The following is a 24186-nucleotide window of genomic DNA, read 5'->3' on the forward strand; positions in this document are numbered from 1 at the left end:
TTTTCACTGTGCTTGGAGAGTGTTGTCTGGGCAACCAATGACGAAAAAGAGACAACATTGAAGAGGAGCTAGCTTCTACAGAAGAGGGGAAAAAACAGAACAAAACTCTAAATATGATGCAAATGCAAAGTTGTCTGGTCTTTAGGAATACTGCAAGTGTTGGCTCACATCACCTGAGCTAATAACAACATAACCACTGTCTTGAAGCAGTGGAGTCTACAGCATGAACATATTCTGTTTTTGAATTGTAGAGAGGGAAAGAAAATTCGGGAAAATGAACATTTAAAAGGATAGTAGCTGCTGTGAAGCAAAAACAAAATTAGAGAGGCAGACATGAAAACACAACGGTTAGAAAATAATTATTACCATAAGCTTATAAAAATAGATACACACTGTGTTATCACCCAATGACTCCACACAAAATTGTGGAGCTGGGAGTACGTGTGAATTTTTATAAAGAATATCAACAACTTTGATAACTATAGCACTTTCTATTATTTCCAAGAGTTTTGCAACATTAATGAATGAATCTTTTTTGTCTTAGCTGAAGTAATGATGTGAGCATGTAACTTTGTATGTGTCAAAGCCTTTACCTGAAATCCGCAGTACAAAGACTTGTGCACAGAGGGATCTGATCGTATTTCAGGATAAGAGGTTATTTAAGGAGTAAGATTCAGGCGCCAATGTGCATGATTATAGTGAAAACTTGACAAAAAATGAACAGAGGTAGTGAGGCAAATAGTTCAATACAGAAAGAAAGATTGTGAATGGATCTCATAAACACAAGACCTCTACCATCAGGAATCCAACATCACCACCCTCCTAAACAGAGATCAGACAATCAAGCCATCATTTCAGGGATGAACTGCCTTAATCTACCAGGAAGGCCTAATACTGTGGTTAGAGTCCTGTCATCAGCAAGATAATGATGAATATGGAGTCACCTTTCTAGGAGTGGCAGGTTAGTATCCAGACAGTGAATGATCAGAACTCCCTAAGTATCAGTTAAAGTGGCAGCACTTTTACTCATGTGATCAGAAGAACTTTATTTCCAGAATGTGTAAATGGTAACACGAAGAGGCCGCATGAGATTATTCTCTGCCAGATTGGAGTCAGACTCTCTCACGTTCAGCCACTCTTCAACAAACAGAATCTTAAAATTGATGTTTCTTACAGACTTATTGTTTTTGGCCAGTGGCCCATGGAGAACCTGCTGAAACATTTTAATTAAGAGAGCTGAGCAGCCTACATGAAGAATTATCGAACGTACTATTTTAGCTCTTACTCAATTCCTCTATCGAGCTTCAAAAACAAGGTCTCTGATTCAGCTTGATTAAATAAAGTAGAGTCCAGAATGTAACCTAGTGCAGGCTGTTTTATGTTTCACAAAGTAATAAGAGATATAAGGCCATGATTGTTGCAGAGTGATCAAGACAAAAGAAAAATTGTTTCTCTTTCCAAGGTTACCAAGATAAAATCAAGGGTATTTTGTGCAATATAGAGATAATGTGATTCCATGGATTTACACCAGAGATGAACCTGTCTCTCTGTGTCATAGGCTCTGCTGTGTTATATTCAGGTTTTTATACCATGCTTATCACTATGGGCTCTGAGTGGTTTCTATTTCCTCCTAAATGTATGCAAATTCAGGTGACTTGGCAGTCACTGAGCAAAAATCATAGTGCCCAAAGTCATTAAACTTCCCATGTGGGTTTCTCAACAATTAGAAACAATGCACACAGGAGAATGTTAGAAACACAGCTGGGCCATTCTTTCACCATTATTGCAACTTGCAGATTGAAAGGGAACAATAATCTTGCTGTGTTGGAAATCAGCTCTTTAACTGAGTGATCACTAAAAAGTGTAGTATTTTTATAGACTGAGCTCCAATTCTGACCTTAAAATCTATGAGAGCAGCCAGCTAGGGTTCTGACATGGTGTAAATCCACCTGATGGTATTTTTGCTCCTGGCTGCAATTGTAGTCCTAGGCCAGAGAGAGAGTTTCCACATTCTTCTTTTCAAACCTGTTATCGTGGTTGCAATGTTTATGCGGGGTGTGTGTGGGGGGGTGTTCCTACACTGCTTCAGTGGGCATCCCTGCCTAGGTGACCATATCCGCCTCAGCCCTCCAGAATGAGAGAGAAATGGGGGGATTGAATTTCACCAAATTGCAATATTGCTCAGTGCCCCTGGATAATGGCTTCCAGGGGGACTGTCCAGACTTGATCATCAGACCTGAAGACAGAGGGGAGCCTTCAATACTTACTATTAGGTCCAGAGTGGTCTTGTGTCGCAAAGTAATCTGCAAAGCCCTGGCTACCCCTGTATCTATGAAATCATTGGCTGCTCCCAAACTGTTGAGGGCTCACTGGATGGACATCCGTTTGGGCTCTCCGAGGATGTGTAGTTGGATGGACACCTGCAAGTGGGAAGTCCCTGGATGGAGCTTGGTGAGTGTTCCAGTCAGGACTGAGGTGCAGAGAAATTATTATTATCTCACAGACCCTAGGCTGGTTCTCCTCACTGAACCTAAAGCAACTCGTTTCCCAGATTCCTAGGAGCTCAGATGGGACAGGCAGAAATGGTGTGGCCAGGTTTGCTACAACAGATGCATATGTGGTGCCATTGGCATAGTTTCTTTTCTTCGGGTGGTCATGAGCCAGATCCACCTTCATCAGTTCAGTGGGTGAAACAGGTACCGAGGTAATGGTAAGTGGATGGGGAGGTGGGGGGGGGCCTGCAGAGACCCTCCCTTTTCCTCTCTCCATTCCTGTAACTGATTATTTATGCAGAGGATGAGGTTGATGAAGGCATCCAGACTTGTGGGCATCTCCACGTGGATCACTTCATCTTTGATCTCCTCCCTCAAACCCCACCAGAATTGGTACAGCTCCACCGCCTCATACCACTCTGCATCTGCAATGAGATGGCAGAAGTGTGCTGCATAGGAAGCCACAGTACCCTGTCCCTGTGGAGTTTCTTTAGAGTGGCCTCAGCCAAATGGCCATGATGCAGACCATTCAAGATTGCTGATATTGATTGGAGAAAGGTGTTCCAATTTGGCAGGACTGGGCTGTTACTCTCCAGCAAGGGGGAGGCCCAGTCCGGAGCCTCCCCCTTCAGGAGACTGATTACAACTGAGACATAGGTCTGGGGACACAACAGGAACAGAAGATGGCACTGGTTCATGAAGCCCCAGAACGGCTGGCGACTCCCACTGAATTGTTCTGGTAGAGGCATTGCGAACCGCTGTTCAAGGCAGGGCACTGTGGTCTGTGTCTGAAGCGATGTGTTTTCTATGTGAAGCTGGCTTACTTGATCCCACAGCAGCCCACTCTCTGAGGCAGTTGCAGAACTAGGGCCTGCAGTGTTAGGTTCTCCGCCTGGAGGCAGGCAGCCCATTTGGGCAAGCCCAGTGCCTCTGGAGGCAGCAGTTGAGTTGCTAGTTCCATACTACTTGTACTGGGCCCACCCTTGTTGGGCATAGGTGCAGGAACTAGGTGTGCAGGGGGTGCTACAGCACCCCCCAGGTTTTACGTGGGGCTCTGCTGCTGGTCCCGCTCCCAGGGTCCTGGCTGCTGACCATGCGGCCGGGGCTCTGGCTGCTGACCACGCTCCAGGTCCCAGCTGCTGCTCCCCCGCCGAGGTCCCGGCTGCCTCCCTGTGCCTGAGGTTCCACTGTCAGCCCTGCACCCAGGGTCCTGGCTGCCAGCCCCGTTCCTTCCCCCACCTATGGCCCTAGCCTCGGCCCCCTTAGCCCTGTCCAGGTCCTCGCTGCCCAGGGAAACACAGCCCTGCTCCCAGCCCAGGCTCAGGGGAAGGAGGGAGCACAGACAGGGGTAAGGGGGCTGGCTTCCAGCATCCCCACTGTTAAAAATGCTCCAGTCCCACTGCCCTTGGGGATGACTGTATGGTCTGTACAAACCGTTGGGGCTGGGATGTAGGCAGCTGGGCCTAGTTTTACCATAAGGTGGATGAGTTGGGTCCTTGCACCAGCCAGAGTTCAGAACCAGAAGGTCAGAAACTGAGAGTCAGATACCAAAAGTCAGGCAGAGTCAAGAAACCAGGAGATCGAGGTCAGGGTCAGGTCGGAAAATCCAGACTCATTTGACCACACACACAAAACTGTATGTCAGCACAGATACAAAGAACACTTACTTCTGGCTACTGTAAACCTTAAAGTTCAGATCCTTCCTAGGTAGAAACACTAGGCCAAAGGTATCCCTGGCACAGGTGCCATTATTTCAATGTAATTATTTAAAAGGAATTACACTAAAGATGAATTTTACACTATAACCTGTTATAGTATCACAGTATTGGAACAGCTACTGCCATTTTGCATGCTCCTCTGAAATATGATGTTTGCCTTTTAAATAAAGTCTCTTAAAAAGGTATCCTGCAAAGATATTTTCCAGTATTTGTTTAATTATTCTTTTTAAACTATGCTGGTAAAAGGGAGGGAATGTAATCTGACCAGCAGTGCAACACAGCATCTTGGTACATTGACATCTTAGACTGGACAAAGCATCAGAGCATATAAAAGGGAAACAATCTGAGAACTGGACTACATACAGGGTTTTTCCATCTCTATGAAATTTCTATGAGTCTATAACTCAGTGTGCCTCGACAAGAGGTTTATTTGAGACTTTAAAATAAATGCAGCTCATCCATTTTACTTACTAATACTTCTCTTGGAAGGAATTTGTGAAATGTGATCCTTTATCATTAAAAACAAAATGATACCTACGTTAAAGCGTCTCAGTTTCATATGTGATTGAAAAACTAAATGGATTAGAAGGATATCATTCAAATGTGCCCAGTTCAACAGCAGGCACTGTGTTCAAGACAGTTCACCCTTCCAAGGAATACAATTATAAAGCTTAATCCCACAACCCAAGTTGACCACAGAAATAAATAAATGGCAGGATCAGGACACAATAGATGAAAAGGACCAAAGAAAGAGAAGCATTAACTTCAGAAAACTCTAGCTAATGTCCTCAAAATCTTTCATCTACTATACACAGTAACCAGAGAACAAAGAGCATTCTTTTATATTACCACCATTTTCACTTATGCATATACCTCCAAATAACTGATGGTAATTATGACCCAAACACTTACCAACATATCCTGGGGTTCCACACGCTGTGGACATGACGTCTCCTTTATCCTCCATCTTTGACAATCCGAAGTCACTGATCATGATTTTGGATTCTTCATCCTGGCTGTAGTACAGCAGATTCTCAGGCTAGGAAGAAGTTTGAGACAAACAGTTATGAATATATGAGTCCAGTAAAGAACAAGGTGACACTTTACACTTATTATATTTAATTTTTGAAGCGAAGGGGGGGGAGATTTCCCAGAACCCTCAACCAATTCCCCACAACAATCATTCTTCAAAGGCAATACCAGCCAACCTATTCTTGTGATTGAGAAGGATTCTATAGGGAACCAATCAGTGCCACTGTTTAGGCAACTAGCCAGAGGCCCTCCTCTTCAGATGTTGCATGTACCATCTCTGTTGCATGTAACATCTCTGAAGCCATTCCTTTTCTTTGACACCCCAAGCAGGAACCATGGCTCCTTCTTTCTCCTGACCAGAGACATAAGGGGATTGACCTATATACAAACAAGGACACCTCTTCAATCTATGGTGATAAAACAAAAGAGTTCACTTATATGCAAGTATAAATGGTAAGTACTGTGTGAAACATTCAAAACATTTTACATAGATGCAGTACGGGGTTAAACTGTAGTTTAAAAAAACCCATTAGTGTTAGAGGATTTTTATATATATCCTGCAGGAAATAAACCATGATAAAAGAGTAAATGACATTAAAGTTAATAGAGTTACACCAACATTGATTTGGCTCCAGTTATTTAGAAAAAATATTGCACTGCTGAGAATAATGAACTAGGAGCCAAGTAGAAACCATGAGTCTCTTCACTGAGCTCCATGGAGTTGTGCTGATGTTAATCTAGTTTGAGATCAAAATCATGCCCCAGACACTGATGTGCTACATTGTTGCTAATCCAAAATGTTCAATACATCTGCTTTTAGTAATTCGCTATGTTATTAACAAACAAACAATACAGGTCTTACTAAATACAGTGCACTTCTGGGAAGTGTAATTTGAGGTTTTACCTCCCAGGGTGATTCCATTGCTAAGGGTTTGAGCCTGCAAGGTGCTTAGGGTCCTCTGTGAACTCCCAGTGAAACTGTGGAAGCAGTGGACAATCCACACCTTGTAGGGCCAGGCCTTAAACTTGTTACATTTTTACAGCACTAGATGACCAACTTTGTGACATAGTATTGGAACAGTTTCTGCCAAGAAACTGGTACAAATACCTACCACAATTTAACACATTTCTTCTATAAACCCAATATGTGCTCCAGATGTGGATTTCCCGGAAATAATATATGAGACAGATGGGACAATTCAACATCATTACATTCATTGGGCCAAACCCAGCCTTGGTATATAAGGGGGCAACTCCACTGAAATCAATAGCAATGGGCTAGGGCTGAATTTGGCACCTTATCTTATAGCAGAACCCAGGAAGTCAGACACATTTTTATGTTTCACTCAGATGCTTGTGAACTCTTAAAAGTATTTCAGCAACACTCACACCGAGCCAAGAACCCCAGGATACCAGAGGAGAAGAGACTGAATTAAATGTTTAAGACCTAATCCTTTGAACCTGCTTTTCAGTGCTCAATGTGGCATAGTGACATTGTAGAGGAGATTATTGCAAAGGGGGTCACAGGGCCCTGAGATGCAACTACTTACAGCGCCCTGAGGTTGCTTTAAGTTGTATGGACCAATAGCCCACAGGGCAGTCAGGATCACTGGGACATAAGGATACTCCAGCCATGTTCCCTCTTCCCTGGATATTTCCCTTGAACTGGGAACAGGAGCAGTGAAGGAGCCATTACACCATCTCTATACCATCCAGATATTCCTCTTACATCTGGAGTATTGTCATGTGGTAATTAAGCCAGCTTTCTGGCTGCTGTGCACCATCAGAGCAGCACCAAGCCGCATTGCTGGGCCTTAATTTGAGGGACTGAAACATAGCAGACAATGATGTTATCCACTTGACCTCACATGTGCATGTACACACAAGTGGAAACAAACTATGACCTTGCCTAGTGTCTTCTAAAGGGGCTGAGATCAAAAAGGAAACAGGGTTTCTGAAAAATAAAACAAAATTGGCTGTGCTGTGTTTACTGCTTTTCTAAATGTTCTCATGGTACCTCATGAGTCCCTCGCCTTCAATGCCCTGCATAGCTCTCTCTCTGCCTTACCCTTGGACCTTCTTCTGACATCACATAGGGATGTTAAGGGCTGGATCTGTTCCATGGTAGTTTCATCAGGATCACAGACTTCCCATGACTCTGTGGGCTTGTCTATATGACCCCGGAGACCACACTATGAAGATGTGATTCATAGAGTGCATCAGTGTGTCACTACTCTAACTCCTCGTGTGTACCTTGCTAGTGTGCATTGGTGTAGTCCTGTTTCAAACAGGATTATATCTATGCACACTAAGGAACACTTAGTGTGAACCAGCAAGTTCCACAAGGGGGAATTAGAGCACAACACACTGGTGCACTCTGGAAATCACACTCTTGTAGTGCAGACTCTGGCACAGCAATCCTGCAGTACCTTGCACACAGGTGTAGAACTGCTCAGTTGCATTTAAGAAGCACTGGGGAAGCTTAAATCTGGTGGAAACTGAAGAGGAAATGACACTGAAGAGCGCTTACCCATTGGATGCAGATTAGATACCTCAAGTCAAAGAAAAGAAAAACTTCAAATAAGTCAAAGGTTGAATGCCTCTTGCAGCTGGTGGACTCCCTTTTAAACAGAGGGGTGAGGAAATACCCTTTTTCTACTCATCGGTTCCTTCATTTCTTTATTCAGCTTGTAACACATGGCCATGTCTTTATCCATAAAGAGAAAAGTAGATCATTTCTCTTGAAAGACAGGACATTCATGGAGAATTTCATGTTCCTTTGTGGACATGAATGGACAGCATACATGCTTGATATGTAAGCAACAGGTAGCTGTGGTAAAAGAATACAACATTCAAAGACAGTATGAAGCAAACCAGGATGAGAAGTATGATAAGTAAACAAGAAAATTATGTGAAGATAAATACTCCAGATTAGCACAGTTGTTAAAAATGCAGCCATTAGTATTTACTAATGCTTATCATGTAAGTAATTCTGCTGTTAAGGCAAGCTATGTGATTGCCCATGAAATAGCTGTCTCATCAAAACCATTTTCCGAGGGAGAATTTTTTGAGGAACTTCATGCTGCAAGCTTCAGAAGTACTGTGTCCAGATAAGTGGGAAGCTGTCATGGTATAAATCCCCACTCTGAACCTTAGAGTCCAAAAGATGGGGTACCAGCATGAATTCCTCTAAACTTAATTACCAGCTTAGATCCTGTAGTGCTTCCACCAACCAGGACTTGGAGTGCCTGGTACACTCTGGTCCCCCCAAAACCTTCCCTGGGGACCCTAAGATCCAGACCCCCTGGATCTTAACACAAGGAAAGTAAATCCTTTCCCCCACCGTTGCCTCTCCCAGGCTTTCCCTCCCTGGGTTCCCCTGGAAGATCACTGTGATTCAAACTCCTTGAATCTTAAAACAAAGGGAAATGCCCCTTCCCCCCTCCTCTTTTCTCTCCCTGTCTCCCACCAATTCCCTGGTGAGTACAGACTCAATTCCCTTGAGCCTCAACAAGGGGAAAAAATCAATCAGGTCTTAAAAAAGAAAAGCTTTTAATAAAAGAACAAAAAAAGTAAAAGTTGTCTCTGTAATTTAGATGGTAAATGTTACAGGGTCTTTCAGCTTATAGACACTAGAGAGAAGCCTTCCCCCCAGCACAAAATACAAATTAAAAATCCTTCCAGCAAAATACACCTTTGCAAATAGAGAAAACAATCAAAAAGACTAAACCGCCTTCTACTGGTACTTACTAGTTGAACAAAAAATTAGACAGCCTGTAGATACGTCTGGTTACTCTCAGAACCCAGAGAGAACAATAGACAAACAAACAACACAAAAACAAAGACTTCCCTCCACCGAGATTTGAAAGTATCTTGTCTTCTGATTGGTCCTCTGGTCAGGTGGTCCAGGTTCACTGCTTGTAACCCTTTACAGGTAAAAGAGACATTAACCCTTAATGATCTGTTTATGATAGAAGCTTTTGCAAATATCAGCCTCTCAGAAAACAAAACTGCTGAGAGAATCAAGTTAGCTGAGAATCTGAAGAGTCAACTGCAGGACAAAGCAAAGTCCTTTGCTACTTTTTCAACAGCAATTGATGAAAGAACAAATGTAAACGACACATCTCAATTAGCAGTGTTAATTCATGAAGAACATGCGTGTAGCACAGGAGCTTGTAGAAATGTAGACACAACAACAGCAAATTCTCTCTTTATCAACTTGGTGGAAACTCTAAACAAATTGGATGTGGACTGGACAAGAGCTCTGAGGCTGGCCGCAAACAGGGCATCCTCAATGGTAGGTAAGAAAGCTGGAGTTGCAACAAAATTGAAGACCTAATTGCAAACTATCAACCACAACCAACAGTTTAGCAATTTTCATTGTATTTTACATTAAGAAGCTTTCTGTAGTAAAATTTTGGAATTAAATCATGTGATGAATGCGACTGTTAAAAATGTAAATTTTATTCGAGCTAGAGGTCTCTAATCAGTTCAGCCTGCTGTTGGAAGAATGTGACATTCATCCTGGGCTGCCATATCAAACTGTAGTTCAGTGGCTAAATTGGGGAGTTGTATTGAAGCACTTTAAGAACATAAGAACGGCCATACTGGGTCAGACCAAAGGTCCATCTAGCTCAATATCCTGTCTTGCAACAGTGTCCAATGCCAGGTGCCCCACAGGGAATGAACAGAACAGTTAAGATCCATTCCCTGTTGCCCAGTCCCAGCTTCTGGCAAAGAGAGGCTAGGGACACCATCCCTGCCCACCCTGTCTAATAGCCATTGATGGACCTATCCTCCATGAACTTATCTAGTTCTTTTTTGAACTCTGTTATAGTCTTGGCCTTCACAACATCCGCTGGCAAAGAGTTCCACAGGTTGACGGTGCGTTGTGTGAAGAAATACTTCCTTTTGTTTGTTTTAAACCTGCTGCCTATTAATTTCATTTGGTGACCGCTAGTTTTTGTGTTATGAGAAGGAATAAACAACCCTCCCTTATTTACTTTCTCCACATCAGTCATGATTTTATAGATCTCTATCATATCCCCACTTAGTCATCTCTTTTCCAAGCTGAAAAGTCCCAGTCTTATTAATCTCCTCTCATATGGAAGTTGTTCCATGCCCCTTGTAATTTTTGTTGACCTTTTTTGAATTACATTGTGAGATCCATCTTTTCATGGATCAGAAAGGAAAAGCCGTCAATGAATTACAGGACAATGAATGGCTTCAAGACCTTGCTTTCATGGTGGATATTACAGAGCACTTGAACTCACTCAACACAAAAATGCAGGAGGGCAACCAAGTAGCGATAGAATCTTATGACAGCATTCATGCCTTTGAAACTGAGCTTCAGTTGTGGGAGAACTTTCCCAGAGTAACTTAGCACACTTACTTGCCTTGAAATCACTACGTGACACTGTTAGGACTCACTGTGATATCATGGGCAAAATTGCTGAACTGAGAAAGGAATTTCAAGAATGATTCTCTGACTTTAGGAACCATGAGGAAGAGTTTGCAATTTTCAGCACAACCTTTTCTGTTAGTGCGCTCGATGTACTAGAGGAGCTCCAACTGGAACTTAATGAAGTGTAGTGTGACCCTGCTGAAGGGAAAATTTTCCATTATTGGTGTTTCCAAGTTTACCAATATCTGGATCAAATTATTCTAGACTGCAGTCCTTTGCATCAAGAATTCTTTCCATGTTTGGGAGCATGTATGTGTGTGAACAAGTATTCTCCATTATAAATATCAACAAATCTAAGCTACTTTCTGAACTAAGAGACACACACCTGAACTCGATACTCAAGATAGCCTCAGCCCAGTCATTTGCTCCAAATGTTGATGCACCAGTTCAAGCTAAGAGGTACCAGGTATTGGGGCAGCAGCAACAGCAATCACTCAAATCTAAAATAAATGTAATTACCAACATGGTTTCTCTTTATCTATTTCTATTTTAATAACTTTTGCTGAATGTGGCCCATGCAAAGTGGCAGAGTATCAGATCAGGCCCGCCATATGAAATGCATTTGACAACTCTGCATCACGTACGCTAGTTTTACATTGGTATTTGGCTGTGTGGGAATTACCCGATTTACCTCGGTGAAAGGGAGATCAGAACCAGGCTTGTGTCTCTAGCCCCACACTTGGGTCCCAAACTGTGCCAGTTTGGCTCACCTTGCTGCATCCTTTGTCTCCTATTACCATAAATGACACCTTATGTATCCTCTTGCGACCCCACCTCCCCCACGCTCAGAGCATCCTCCCTAACCACATTAGAATGCCTTAGACATTTTTTACACTATCTTGCGACATCAGCTACAACAGTGGCATCAGGATGCCTGTTCTCACTTTCAGGTTACATTGCAAACAAGATGTGGGCAGCATTATCTCCCGCAAATTGTAACCAACTTGTTTGTCTGAGCAATTGGCTGAAGTAGGACTGAGTGGACCTGTAGGTTCTAAAGTTTTACATTGTTTTATTTCTGAATGCAGCTATTTTTTAACATAATTCTACATTTGTAAATTCAACTTTCATGATAAACAGATTGCACTACTTGCAGTTCTTATTAGGTAAATTGAAAAATACTATTTCTGTTGTTTTTTTACAGTGCAAATACCTGTAATCAAAAATAAATATAAAGTGAGCACTGTACACTTTGTATTCTGTGTTCAAATTGAAATCAATATATTTGAAAATGTAGAAAACATAAAAAAATTAAATACATGGTATTCTATTATTGTTTAACAGTGCAATTAATCGTCATTAATTTTTTTAATCCATTGACAGCCCTCAGGACCTTTCATTGTTCTAACCACTGTCCTCCACCCTTTGTTTATAGTCATTCTTTGCTGTGTTATTTAGATCAGAATCTCTCGAGCTAGAGACCTGCCTTTCCCATCTGTTAAGTGGGGCTCTACAAATAATTATTATAATAGCGATAGTTAATTACTGATGTTGCAAAGTAATAGTCCCAATCTCAATCTTGATTGTGGGACCGTCTGGTCTCCATCAGGAACTTCCCCATCTTAGGAGAACACGGGACCTGCTTGCCCACTTGCAGCCTTCTGCGACAGCCACAACAGAGTGCATTACCAGCCCTCTGCTGGGCCCAGGTTCCCTGATGGAGTTGGGACCACCTTTACATCCTGTAGCTGGAAATCACCAGCTCCAATCATTAGATTCTGTCCAGCTGGGTTGGATGATTCTCACCAACTACCTGCTGGGCTCCTCTCCAGAACAGGGCTGGTTGTTCCCTGGTACTCTAGCCCTTAAAGGGGCAGACTGGCCTGTTTACAGTGCTAGGGCAACACGTGCAGGGCCGGTGCACCATTTAGGCGACCTAGGCGGTTGCCTAGGGCGTTGGGATTTGGGGGGCACCATTTTCTTCGGCAGTGACTGCGGCTGCCGGATCTTCGGCCACCCTGGTCGCCGCCAGCAGTTAGGCAGAGGGAGCTGGAGGCAGGGGAGCACGGGGAGGGCTGCCTGCAGCAAGTAAGGGGGGGGCAGCACGCAGGGGAACTCCCCGCCCCAGCTCACCCTGCCCCACCTCCTCCCCAAGCACGCCATGGCTGCTTCACTTCTCCCGCTTCCCAGGCTTGTGGCATCAATCAGCTTAGGCGCGGCAAGCCTGGGAGGCGGGAGAAGTGAAGCAGCCATGGCGTGCTCGGGGTGCTCGTGCGCGGAGCAGGGGTGAGCTGGAGTGGGGGAGAGTGTGCCTCAGGGCGGAGGGTGGGGAGCTGCTGCAAGGGCGGCGCCTCAGAGAGGCAGGGGGTAGCTGCCACGGGCAGAAGCACGGGGTGGGGGAGGAGGGCACAAGGTGGAAGTTTCGCCTAGGGCACGAAACATCCTTGCACCGGCCCCGAACAGGTGAATTCCCCCCCAGCTACTGCCACTCGGGGAGTACCTAGACAACGAGAGAACCTCTCTCATTGGCAAACGTGGCATATTCATTGTAGCTGTTTATATAGCGACAAGCCTAAAAACTTTACCAACACGTAACAGACCAGAAGCAGAACCAATGAACAGACGAAGGTAAAGATTTTACTGTTGCTAACCCAAAGCAGGGCCAACTCTGTCTGCCATGAAGAGCTTCTCTTGTGCATTGTCCCATACAAAACCTGTGCAACAGCAATGCTGAGCGTTACTTGTAAAATCGGACTCTGGTCTGTCTGCCATACCCATATGTTTTGGGACAAACCTTTATTTTATCATTTTCCCACAACTGGCCCTTTTTATCAGATGTGAAAAATCAACATCACCACCACTCAGCATTGCCATGTTTATGCAAAGTTAAGACAAAACAATGAGAGAGACAGTACAGTCCTTACCATCTGCTCAACAAAGAGTTGAAGGAGCAAATTGCTTTTGTAACTCTGGAATAAAAAATGAAACCACCCATGTAAAACATAAAGCTTCATTCATGACTCTGTTACCACCAGAGTGTGATGCTGCCCGGCTTCTCTTTAGGTTGGATTCCCCTTTCGTGACCTTTGAGGACAACGTAGGGGAAGAGGCCAGAGTATCAACAGCTGAAAGAGATGGTTGTAAAGTCCCACCAAGTCATTGACAACAGATTGCTTGGCTTGGCACTTTCCCTCAGTCTTCTGATAGCCAACAAATTTCTTGGCCTCTATAAAAGAGTATAGGTCCTATACTCTAAGAGGAAAAGTGAATCCTACCTCAAAATGGAGAAGCATTTTCCATCTCTAACCTCTGCCTATCCAAGTATTTAGATAGCTCCCATCACCAGAGTCACTAGGCTCTTCAAATGATAACTAAACTTATTCTCACAATAACTTTGCAAGACAAGGAATTCTTATCCCCATATTAAAGATGGGGAACTGAGGCTGGGAAAGACTAAGCAATTGACCCAGGAAAACTAAACTAAGCTAGTGGCAGGAATTGAACTTAAATTGCAGTTTAGTTCAGGTCAGTGCTTTAACCACAAGACCATCCTTTCTCTCTTGTAAGTCTATATTTTGTTACAAGCTACATTAGTTTGCTCTTTCAATTTTATCCTACACTAAGTGATAAATTTGTGACCTCAATGCTGAGTATATATATTCAGTTATTGTCTTTTATTAAAAAATATGCCTTCTGCTACTGTATTGTTCAGGGTACCCAAAGCTTAAATGTGCTGATTTTATCTAGCTATGCACACCGTTACATCTTTACAAAGAAATATCTGCTTATCATCTCAATGGCAGCATTCAAAATGAAAGGAGAAAAGCATAAAAAAATAATGCTATTATCTGAATAGAAGGGATGAGAGATTCTGCTATAATGACACCTTGGCACAGTGAGGAACAAAGAGTAATCTCAAAATCATACAATTACACCATGTTCTTCAGAAAAGAATCACTTATGCAGAAAGCACTTATAAAAACATTGGCTCAAATGGAATGACCCTAAAGGAGGATTGATAGGGAATTGGTAAACATTTTCCAAACAATTAATCCTGTGACACTCTGTATCTAAAACAGCACCCTGGAACCCCCATATTCACCCCGTGATAGAATTATGATATATTGCACACAAAGCATGCATGTAAGACATCATATGAAAGGTCATGATCTGCTGAAACCCATCATTCTGTTCAAATACATATATCATTTGTGTGTATCAAGTTATGGGATTTCGCTGTATGGTCGTTACTGAAATATGTGGGAAGGTTGCTAGTTACATTGAAAGGAGGCAAACCACTCCCAGGAGGATGTTCAGTGACCACTAATCAGCAGGGGAGTTGTAATCAAGGGATTTACAATTCAGTGGCAGTTGCACAAGACCACACCCGGGGGGTTGCTTAACACTGTGACTCAGCAAGGCCCACCAGGACAAATCTGGGCTAATATCTTCAAGTCACATGGATTAAGGGTATAAAATAATGACAGTGGCATCATGCCTGGGCCTTTCTCCTCCTCCACCCATGCTGGAAGCATCAAGAATGCTGGAAAGACAAAGACTTCAATTGAGGAGACATCCAGTGGGGTGAAAAAACTGCTTGATTGAAATACTACCTAACGTAATAAGGTTTAAGATTTAGACTGTGCATTTACTTTTTATTTTCTTTGATAACTGTCTCTGACCTTTCATGCCCACCACTTATAATCACTTAAAATCTATCTATCTATCTTTCTGTAGTTAATATGTTTTGTATTTTACCTAAAACAGTGAGTTTTGGTTGAAGTGCTTGAGCAATCTCAGCTTAATTTACAAAGGCTTGTTTATGTCCTCTCCACATCAACAGAGGGGCAGACTGTCTAATAAACCTACACTGGTCAGGCTTCTGACCAGGGAAAAATGGTATGGCTTTGGGATGCACCGCTGGAGAGATGGGGGGAATGGGCTTGTGCCTTTCTCTGTGTAATTTGTGAGCGGCTCAGGGACCATTCATGCAATCTAGCTGAGTGTGGGGCTCCACATGTGGTTATGCTGAGTGATAACAGCACCTGGAGGGGTTTGCTGCTAGCCACTAGCAAGGCATTGTGAGAGATAGCCCAGGCTGGAGAGTTAAGGGGGCACAGCGATCCCATAGTTCTAGGTTGTAACCCAGGGATTCCATCACAAATCCCTCATCATTATAAGTAGTATGTGGTATTTAATACAGCACTGTAAATTTGCAAGGCACTTTTCAGCAGTAAAAACATATGTGTCTGCCCAGAAGAGCTCACATTCTTAATGTAACTGAAGTCATTTCCCCCCGGGACAGATTTGCTGTAATTCCACTCACCACTAATGTTGGTGAAGGTGGCAAGACAAGGCCCTTCATGAGACAAGATGAAGAAACACTACTCTAGATAAAATACAGGACAGCTGTTCAGATAAGTGAGGGTATGGATTATACAAAGCTTCACTTAAAAGATTAATCTCTACTACCAATGGTAGTCTCAAACAGTGTGAGTTAGGCTTTGCGGTAATTGGGCCCACACTCATTAATACTATCTAGGGATACAAGTAAGTAAGTGGCCTTACCTTGAGATCTCGATGCACAATGCCCATTCTGTGCAGGTAGTAGACAGCATCTAGGACCTGCCGTATCAGAGTGCTTGCATCCTTCTCGGTGTAAAATCCTTTCTCTACTATGCGGTCGAAAAGCTCGCCTCCAGACACTCTGAAAAACATTATGGAATATGGAAGTGTGAAGATGTGCTTATAACTCTCTAAAGGTATGTCTACACTGGGGCTAACTGCAGCTTGGGTAGACATATCCAAGCTAGCTTTAATCTAGATAGCTCAGGTCCTGGAGTAGTGAAGCTGCTGAGGCAGCACGTGAGTAATTACCTAAGGTTCTGGGATGACTTGTACAGCCCATACAGTCCAAGTTCCACAGCACTGGCATTCAAGCTAGCTAGACTAAAGCTAGGCTCCATGTCAGCAACGTATATATACCTTAAACAATGGCCAATGACAGTAGGGTGACCAGATGTCCTGTTTTTATAGGGACAGTCCCATTTTGGGGGACTTTTGCTTATATAGGCGCCTATTACCCCCAACCTCCTGTCCCATTTTTTCATAGTTGCTATCTGGTCAATCTAGATGACAGTACAGAATTGGATTCAAGCAAGTGATTACATAGTGCTATGGGGATGCTCAGACAAAGTAGAAAAAGCCTCAAATATTAGGATGGGGGGGGGGGGCTTCCCATAGCACAAAAGCTGCTCAGTTTGCTTTTAATGCTGAATCCACCCTAACAGGACAAAAAGGTTGATTGAAAACAATAAGGTAATAGTTATAAAACAAAAAACATCATGACTACCCTGCTATAACAGAATGGCCCATCTAATCCAGTGTACTGTCTCGACAAGAGCCAAAGAAAAAGTAGTGGGCCAGACTCACTAGGGCTAGCTAGCACAGGGTAATTACATTTTCCTAGGCCAGCAAGATCCATGCGTAGATGAGGAAGGACAGGGAATGTTTCTGATACTGCCCAGCTATAATGCACTTTGTGTGCGTAAGTTAAAGTCTGACATAGCCGTCTAGTGACCGGCCCAGGACGATTATAAGGCTCTTACTATGGTCAGCAGCTTGACTCATACTTTAGGGGTAAAGACTTGTGTTTTTGGAGCTGGAGGGCAGGGTTCTATTCTCCTTCCCCATCTGTGAGAGATTTATACAGTAATTGTGTCTGATACCTACAACACATTCATTCATTTTACTGCTTTAGGATTCCTACTGGGGAGAAGAAAAGGGCAGTTTCTTCCAGAGGCTTCACCATTTTACCCATTCCTACTTGTTCATATATCACAACCTAGACACACGCTTATGTTACAAGACTGTTGGGTGAGCCTGGCCTCAGACTGACTGGCAGAGCACAGTTATTAATGAGAGAACAGAGATTATGAGATCAGTTCCTCACCAGGTAACCCAGACTGGAAAAGGGTTCCATAAATCAAAGAGAAAAATAAAACGGAACCATCCCAATATTACACTTCTCTTCTGCTCAGCTAGAAATAACTTGCTCCTTCACCCATCTTACATAAAGAATGGGCTACATTAAACTTTTTAATGGAACTTTCTGTGAAAAAAAGAGGAAGGTCTTTACTAAGCTATTGAAATCATAAAACTGTCAGCAAGAAACTTTAACTGCCCCACCAGGACAAATAAAAGATTTCTATTTTAGCAGGCAAACAAATTAAAAAAAAATTGTGATATGTTTTCTGCAAGCTGTACCACTTAACATATAATAAATAACAGACTGAAATGTTCTTTAAAAACAAACCTAATAAAGGAAAAATAATAGGGTCATTAAATGCTCGTGGGGGGAGCTTTACATTATACAAACACTAGGAATTCAGTTGCAGGCACTCCAAGCAATAATCTATTTGAATAATGACATGAGGTCACTTCCTAAGGAAAGTTAGGAGCTGAAACAGAAGAGAATGCTGCTCCTGGAAATTAACATGTTCAACTTGGAAACTGAAATGAAATCTAGGAGAAAACAGCCATTTAAACTGAATAATCCACCAATTAATTAATTACTAAGCAACTAAACAGAATAAGCCACTGAAATATTGAAACTAAGATGAAATTATTCAACAGACGTGAAACTCACTCAGGGCCTGGTCCAAAGCCCACTGAAATAAATGGAAAGACTCTCACTGGCTCCGATAAGCTATGGATCAGGCCCCACACGGGTCCCCTCTGTGTCACTTACACTTTGTACTTCCACATTGAGAGCAGGGCTGGAAGCCCGGATCCAGAGTGGTCATGTAGAGGCTCTTTGCACTCCCTATGCACCATAGAGGGGGCTCTGTACTGGCCACAGAAACAGATTGATGCAGAAGATGGCACTATAGGGGAAGGTTGGCAGCAAGTTGGGTGAGGGGCTCCTGGATCCATTATGTAGTTCTAGATGCTATAAACACCTAGCCCAGGTGACAAGGAGGAACCACAGCCTACGGCTATTGCAAATGAGGAGACGGAAATGTGATGCAGCTCCACACCCTGGATTGCGGTGATTTTTGTCCACTCTCCATCCTGGGCATTTCACTTGCATAAAGTCTGAATGCTCACCCTATAGGAATCCTCCTACATAACGATGATCTGGTTGTCACAATAGGAGCTATATAATGAAAAGTGAATAGATACAATGGACAGGCAGGTGCTATTCCGTACCGCACAGGATGCTGCCCCAAATCCTTGGCTTTTAGATTCACGTTCAATATAAAATCCAGCCAGACTCGATTCTCCTTGCCATGGAAGAGTCTACTAAATGCTGTGCAAAGAATCTATTTCTCCATTCGCAGAAGGCAGATACAGTTTTATTGTTTCTGGCTTTTATTAACTGCCTGTCTTTTCATATTTCCCCCAACTCCTCTTGTACTCTGTGGATTCACTGCACTGAAAATTTAGTCCATGCCATAATTAATGTGATTGAATACAGCACGTTTTCCTAGGAAATCTCTGTGTGCTTTGTTGTGCACGCCACACAGTTCCTTGGCTTTTATTCCTGAGATATACTGCTTTACTAGACACTGATTTACAGCATGTGCTTTTATGTGCAAGGTCTCTCTCCTCCCTTACTCCCAGAGAAAATAACTCCCTACTATTTTTAATCAGAACTACTTGAGATTTCACACACACACACACACACTCCACAAGTCCTTTATCTCTTAATCAAAAGCTCTTCTAACTTGAATTTAGTTCAGTTGATCTACTGTACCCAGGCTCAATCTGTTTATAATTTACTTTGAACACACGGAATATATTTTCAGCCTATTGAATGATGCATTGCAAAACAGAGCTGAAATACAGACATAAGATCGCTATTCCATGGGTGGTTACCTCTTACTAATTCAGGACATGACTGTGACACCAAGTGCGCATCAGGCAGGGACCAAAGGGGGCATATGGCATCCTTTACTCTCTTGCATGGGTTACCCGTGTTGCAAGTCCAAGATAATGTGCACTGGCACAAGACACTTTGTATCCTGGTGCAGTTTTTTCTACACTATGGGTTTGCAATGGTGCATCGACAATGGCATAACTATACCGGTGCAACAAGCCCTGGGATAGACAAAGCCTTGTCTCTTCAAGCAAGAAGCTTCATAGTCACAGGTTCTGCCCCCAAGAATGTTCTGCCCTACAGCCCTAATGGCCTAAACCGGGGTCTCTCTAGCTGTGTCATCCCTGTCTTGGAGGGTGAGCAGACTCTTCGGTAGCTGAGTCTCAGCCCATTATATTGAGACCAGGACTTTGCACTCTGTTCTGAAGTGAGCAGGGAGCCCTAGGTGTTTATGAAGCATTTATGAAGCCCTCCTGCAGTGTTTGCACTGGTCTTTGTCACTTATAGGATGAGCTGCTGGTGGGTGTGGCACAAACGTCCCACTTTCTGAGGCAGTTACATTCAGCCTCAAATAGCAATAGTAACAGTAGCTGAAGCTGGAGGATGACAGTGTAGCTACATCCTTGTCTTAGAGGAGGGGGATGTAGTTTCCTGGCCAGACAGATATGGAAGGAGACATTTCTCATCACTATGGCAATGTGTGACTGAGAGTAGACTGTAAGATGGCGGACAGTGGAAAGAGCAAGAGCGCACCGACAGCCCCATCCACCAGCAAAGCCCTGACGGCGGTGGCCAGGTGGTGGCCAAGTTCAACCAGCTGTGGCAGGAGCAGCAGGGCCTGGCCTCGAAGGCGGAGGAGCTGGAGCTGAAGCTGAACGAGCACAGCCTGGTCATCGACATGTTGCGAGACGTGGACCCCACCCGCAAGTGTTACCGCATGGTGGGCGGGGTGCTGGTGGAGCGCACCATCAAGGAGGTCCTCCCTGCCCTGGAGAGCAACAAAGAGCTGTCACTATCTAATCTGACCAGATGCACTTTACCAAACGTCGGCACAAGGACTGGGAGCAGAGGCAATTTTTCTCCCTTCACTGATTCTGATCTTGTCTCTGTGCAAGGAAAATGGCTGGACAGGAACAGCCAAGCATGATTACTTGAAGGCAGTCTAATCCTGGTAATGACTCAGGTGTTACGGGAATCTGGAGTAACATTAACACAAAAACAAGTGCCTAGGGTGTACGATGCATATTCAACAAAAAAGGGCTTGTGTCTGGCCCTATTACAGTTCAGTGCGCTCTATATTCTGATGAGTCACTGCTGACCATTTATTTTAAAAGGAGACAAAGAACAGTCTTGTAATTAAGTCACTAAACTAGAACTCGGAAAGCACGGGTTCAGCTGCTAGTTCTGCCCCAGACTTCCTGTGTGACTTTGTGCAAGATGCGATCTCTCTGTGCCTTGGCTACCCATCTGTAAAACGTCTAACACTACTTCTCTATTTCACACAGGGTGACGTGAGCTACTCAGCTATTATAGCAAAGGGATGTGTATCAATATCTGCATAGACAGGAGGTGGGCCTTTGGTTCCAGGGTAGATGTGGTACTGAATTTAATACCACTAACAATGACATGTGTTTGAGTAAAAATGAAAAACAACAAAGTTAATACTTTCTACTTCCATAGCACCTTCCATCTGGAATGATTAACAATCACTGATCACTCAAATGAGGAGGCCAGAATGAGTATTATCCCCATTTTTCAGCTAAGGAAACTCAGACACCGTGATTAAATGACTTGCCCAAGATCATACACACAGTTTGTGACACAGCCAGGAATAGAAGCAAATCCTGACTCCCCATCCAATCACAATACCACCCTTGCTAGGAAAGGTGCCTTGCCCTTGGTCCACTGTCCCTGCTTCAAGACACCGTATAATACTGTCTGGCTGAGTGTTTGAACAAGGAGCCATTTTCTGGAAGTGGTGTGCTACACGTGTGAGTTGTAAGTTGAACTTTGTTTTTGACACTTAACATTTGTTCCAAAAGGTCTATCCTAAATAAACCAGACTAAGAGTCAGTATAGCCTGTTTGGTGACCTTGGGTAAGTCACTTTACTGCATAGTGCCTCCGTTTCCTGATCTGTAAAATGGGGAAAATGATACTGACCTTCTCTGTAAAGTACTTTGAGATCTACTGATGAAAAGCACTATATAAGAGCTGGATATTACTGTTATTCTGTTATTAGTATCCTGGGTCTATTGCAACTCATTTTCCCCACAACTGGGAAATAATCCATTGCAGCGTTCCTGGCCAGTTGAAAGACAAGATTACTAATTTTCCTAGCAGAAATGGTAGGTGTCTCAGAAAAACAAGTAAAAGACATGGATCATAAGCTCTTTATTCCATGGAGCAAGAGTGGGCATGGCACAACAAGTGAGAATTAAAAATATACTAGGGGAAGGGAAAGGAAGGATAAGGGTGACAGTAATAAGGTCGTGTAGTTAAGTGGATTTACCTCTTACCACATAACAGCCAGTCAGCATAGCACTTAGACATTTGTACTGATCTCCTGGGACGGGGTCAATGTCACCTGAAGACATGAACCCATACTGATTTTGTGTCCTTGCAAATCTGTTGTTTTTGTTTCCTTTCTTCTCCTCAGATTAAATAAGAATAAATTGGTATTGTTGAAATAGTAGAAAAATGGGTGAAAATATGTATGATAGAGCTATAGGCACACCACCCCCATGGAGCTAGCACACAGCAACTGAAACAGTAAGAAATGCACAAAAGAAATAATGAGAAAAGAGAACATTAAAGTAGGGTCTAACTTAATATATATCAGCGCAGCCAAATTAAAAGTAAAACAATACGATAAAATGCATTTGACAGTGGAAGATATTAAAAATATGTTATTGGAAAGTGGACAGACTAATACTGTATATTTTCTGAGTTTGTGAAAAGGGTAGGTAGAAGGAATAACAGGCAATTTGAGTTAGAGTAATATGTAGTTCCGTAAGAATGTACTGACACAGATTGCCATTGCTTGGGTTTATTGTGCATAATAACAGCTTGAGTAACTGGATGTTCATGATCCTGTGGTAAATTGGGCTTGATTCTCCTCTCTGACAATGTAAATAAAGAGTAACTCCACTGAAGTCCATACAGACAGAAAGGTATAAAACTGGTATGAGATCCAAATCAGAGCCTCTGGTTTTATAGGGGGAAGAGTGTCCAAACAGAAGATATTATAAATAGAGCTATTAGACACTTGCTTCATTAAGGAGGTGGAAGATTCACTTTAACGATTTTGTTGCTTCAGTTCATGTGCTTCAAATGAAGCAAAATAAAATTCAGCTGAAATCACCTTTTTTTCTGATTTCTGATTAAAAAACCTGCATGATTTTGACCTGAAACCACAGCTTGACCAGTTTGTTCAAAACTTGACTCAGGTTCACCAAAAACAGACACAGGCCAAACCAGATCCTCGGATCTAAACCACCAGATCTGGATTTGGCTTCAAGATCACAGTTTGAATCTATACAAGAGTGAACAGGATACAAATCCCCTCTGTGAACTTTGAGAAAGTTTGCTTTTCAATTCACCAAGTTCAGGACTGTTTCAGTTGTGCCCATGTGACGTTACTGATGTAACCTGTGACCGTATAGATCATTGTTGCGAGCACTGTTATATATTTGCAGCAAATATTGTACAAAGGTTGTCATGTAAGGTGTCTATGGATAGGTTATAATTTGCTGATTATGATTATGCTATCGGTATGGGTGTATCATTTTTGTAGCTGAGGTTATGAATATTGGCTATGTACTTGTATATCAATGTGTTTTGACTCTAAGTAGCCTCAGTGAAGCATTTGGTCAGCTTCTTGAGAAGGACTATTCTCAGTAAGTGCCCAATCAAGATACACTTAACGGACAATGGACTTTAGGAGACGCCAATCCACATCTGACCTTACCTGGGAACGTTCAAACTAACATGTAAACAATGACATCGGCCTATAAAGAACTGAATCATGCATGGATGTGTGACTTGCCCATGTGGCTCCAAACTCCATCCTGCTGTGATCTTGCACAGGAGAACTAAGGGGTTTCCATCCACAAGAGAAAGCCTATAGAAGGCTGCTGCATCTCCTCCATTTTGTCTTCAATCCTGCTTCTTGCCTTTGGAGGAACTTTGCTCTGAAGAAAGGACTGAATGATTCTTCCCAGCTGTGGATGTACTCCAGAGACTTGATTTGAACCTGTAGTTTATTCCATCACTCTATAAGCCTGAACTAAGAACTTTGCCATTACTGTATGTAATTGATTCAATTTAACCAATTCTAGCTCTCATCTATATCTTTTTCCTTTTATTAATAAACCTTTAGATTTTAGATTCTATAGCAGGCCTGCATAACATACAGCCCGCGGGCCACATGTGGCCCGCATGGGCTCACTGTGCAGCCCATGAGGGGTGAGTGGGCAAGCCAACGGCTGGCTGGCTGGCCGGCTGGCCAGTTGGCTGATTGGCAGGTGGACGGGGTGGTGAAGGGGCCAGTGACAGGCTGGAGAGTGAGCGTGAGCGAGCAGCAGAAGGTAAGAGGCCAGGCAAGGGAGCTGGCGGCGGGGGAGGGGGACTGAGAAGGCGAGCGGGTAGCGGGGGGTGA

General features: G+C 43.1%; 1 protein-coding gene across 1 annotated transcript in view; it reads right to left on the reverse strand.

Moving 5' to 3' along the window:
* CAMK1D (calcium/calmodulin dependent protein kinase ID) overlaps positions 1 to 24186 on the reverse strand; it is a 404516-nt gene that overhangs the window by 65390 nt on the left and 314940 nt on the right. The window contains 2 exon segments of the mRNA XM_030568042.1: positions 5123 to 5249; positions 16215 to 16353. Of these exon segments, the coding sequence (XP_030423902.1) occupies positions 5123 to 5249; positions 16215 to 16353 (266 nt within the window).

Source organism: Gopherus evgoodei, chromosome 1, assembly GCF_007399415.2.
Source record: "Gopherus evgoodei ecotype Sinaloan lineage chromosome 1, rGopEvg1_v1.p, whole genome shotgun sequence".
Lineage (NCBI taxonomy): Eukaryota > Metazoa > Chordata > Testudines > Testudinidae > Gopherus > Gopherus evgoodei.